The 2,649-nt window shown below is 39.6% G+C and overlaps 1 protein-coding gene across 1 annotated transcript; it reads right to left on the bottom strand.

Moving 5' to 3' along the window:
- Nucleotides 1-747: 747 nt before the first annotated feature.
- Nucleotides 748-1,677, bottom strand: LOC120877724 (olfactory receptor 2A2-like). The gene has a single exon (XM_040260081.1). It carries the CDS (start codon nt 1,675-1,677, stop codon nt 748-750), a length of 930 nt encoding a protein of 309 aa, XP_040116015.1.
- Between the last annotated feature and the right edge of the window lie 972 nt (nt 1,678-2,649).

The raw sequence follows: 2,649 nt of genomic DNA, 5'->3' as shown, positions 1-2,649 counted from the left end.
CTGGTGAGGTGAGAATAATTTAACTACAGTATTTTCTGTATTGAAATTTCAACTCTACTTTGGAGGATTTCTCTTATGACACTAATTTTACTGTACTGTGTCCAGCTACTAGAAGGTGATAAGAAGTTATGTATATCTAAGTACATAAGCCAGAAAAATATAAGAATGTAATTTTCTTACATTTTCTCTTCATTCATTAATATTCCTAGTTTTAAAAGATAGAGTTCAGTATTTCTTAAGAAAGACTAAATAATCTGATAATTTAGTTGTCCCTAAAGACAAAGGGTAGTCCAACCAGTCCATCCTAAAGGAGCTCAGTCCTGGGTGTTCATTGGAAGGATTGATGCTGAAGTGGAAACTCCAATACTTTGACCACCTCATGCGAAGAGTTGACTCATTGGAAAAGACTCTGATGCTGGGAGGGATTGGGGGCAGGAGGAGAAGGGGACGACAGAGGATGAGATGGCTGGATGGCAAAACTCCGGGAGTTGGTGATGGACAGGGAGGCCTGCCGTGATGTGATTCATGGAGTCGCAAATCGGACACAACTGAGCAACTGAACTGAACTGAAAGACAAAGGGACAAAAGATGCTCATTTCCAAGAGTCTTTGCCTTACATCCTGAGCTAGAATTTGGACAATTACCATATTTATATCAAATTTCTCATTGGGAAAATTTTCTGAGTTTTTTTTTTCAGCAAACCACATATTTTAAAAGAAAATCTCCAAACAACACTGTATGTACCCCTCACACGGACCTCTTCTGCAGAGCTCTGTACAAGGCACCCTTCACCTGAGCATTCCTCAGGCTGTAAATGAGAGGGTTCAGCAATGGATTAAAGAGACTGTGAAACAGGGACAGTATTTTCTCCTCCTCTTCTCGTTGATTGGAGTCTGGCACCATATAAACCAACATGGCTATGCCAAAGAAGAGTCCAACCACACAGAGGTGGGAGGAGCAGGTGGAGAAGGCCTTTCTGCGGCCCTCCTTTGATTGGATCTTCAGGATGGCGCAGAGGATGTGTATGTAAGAGATTAGCATTAAGCACAGGGGCCCGACTAATACAAATACAGAAGCAGCAAGGAGGACCACTTGGTTGATCCATGTGTCAACGCAGGCCAGCTTGAGGACAGACAGAATTTCACAAAAGAGGTGGTTCACTTCCCAGGGCCCACAGAAGGGCAGTCTTAGGAGGAGAACTGCATGGACCAGAGCCAGAATAAATCCACATGCCCAGGAAGTGGCAGCCAGGGCCCTGCACACTCTCCAGCTCATGACGACAGTGTACTGGAGGGGATGACAGATTGCCACAAACCTATCGTAGGACATCACCATCAAAATCAGGCACTCGGTAGCAGCAAACCCCAAATACAGAAAAGTCTGCAGTATGCATGGGACAAAAGAAATGGTTCTATGCTTGTTCACTAAGTTTGCCATCATCTTGGGGACGTTGTTGGAAGCATAGGACATGTCGATGATGGCCAGATGTGAGAGGAAGAAGTACATGGGGGTGTGCAGTCTCAGGTCCAGACAGATGAGTCCCAAGATCGTGCCATTTGCCAGCAGACTGAAGATATAAAACAGGGAGAAGATCCAGAAGAGAAGCTTTTCCATCTTTGCACTGAGATGGAAGCCTACCAAGATGAACTCTGTGACCCATGACTGGTTACTTCCCATTCCTTAATGACAGCTTGTCAAGGAATGAAATGTGATAAGAGGAGTCAGAGGTGAAGAATCAAGGGAAATTGGAGTTACTCATCTCAAAATGAGCTCAGACAAAGGTTGTGTCCTTGTCTTAGTTACTCCTCAAAATCGATGACCTCTTTATCTTTTAATATGAAACATATTTAAAGATAGAAAAGCATTGAGAATTGTACAAAGAACTCCCATATACAAAAACCCAGACTCAATGAATTTTAATATTTCTTTTATATTTGCCTTTTTATTCTCTTTTTCTCTCCATATATAAAATATTCTTTCTTTCTGAACCCCTTGAGTTTACATTGGTGACATAATGCATATTTACCTTAAACTCCTCATTTATTTCCTCAAGAGCAAAGCTATTTATTTAACCTCACCACAATACAATTATTAAAATCAGGCAATTTCATATTAACCTGATCTTTTAATTTATAGTTTTCTCTCACTAGTCCTCTCACTCTTTAGTTTTCCTTCATTTGGAATACTCAACCTTTCTTTGGGTTTCATGACACTAATATTTTTGAAGGGAATAAGAGTACTTCTTTACTAGAGTGTTCCTCAAATGAAATGATACAAAATTCCTCATTTTTGATTCAGATTATTCACCGTTTTCAGGAAAAACATCCATGAGTAGGTGCATGATATTAATTTGTCCCATTGTTGGTGACACAAACTTGGATCACTTGGTAAGGATGATTCATCACAACCATCTCCATTATAAATCATTCTTTTTTTCCCCTAATGTAATTTAATGGAGCATCCATTAAAATTAATATGTAAATATACTGTTCCTCATAAAGCTTTCAGCAACTAATTTGAGCATCTATCAGTTGCTTGCTTGATTCAATTATTAGTAATGATGTTTGCAAAATGTGGCATTCTAACTCATTCATTGCTTTTATATTTATGGGTTGTCAATTTTAGTGTATGGAAAAGTCCTATATCTAT

Source organism: Oryx dammah, unplaced genomic scaffold, assembly GCF_014754425.2.
Source record: "Oryx dammah isolate SB20612 unplaced genomic scaffold, SCBI_Odam_1.1 HiC_scaffold_18, whole genome shotgun sequence".
NCBI classification, from domain to species: Eukaryota; Metazoa; Chordata; class Mammalia; order Artiodactyla; family Bovidae; genus Oryx; species Oryx dammah.
Note: the sequence above shows the minus strand (reverse complement) of the source record. Positions and strands in the feature narration are given on the sequence as shown.

Excerpts from the sequence above, each read along its gene's own strand:
- LOC120877724 (XM_040260081.1), bottom strand. The coding sequence starts at position 1,677 with ATGGGAAGTAACCAGTCATGGGTCACAGAGTTCATCTTGGTAGGCTTC.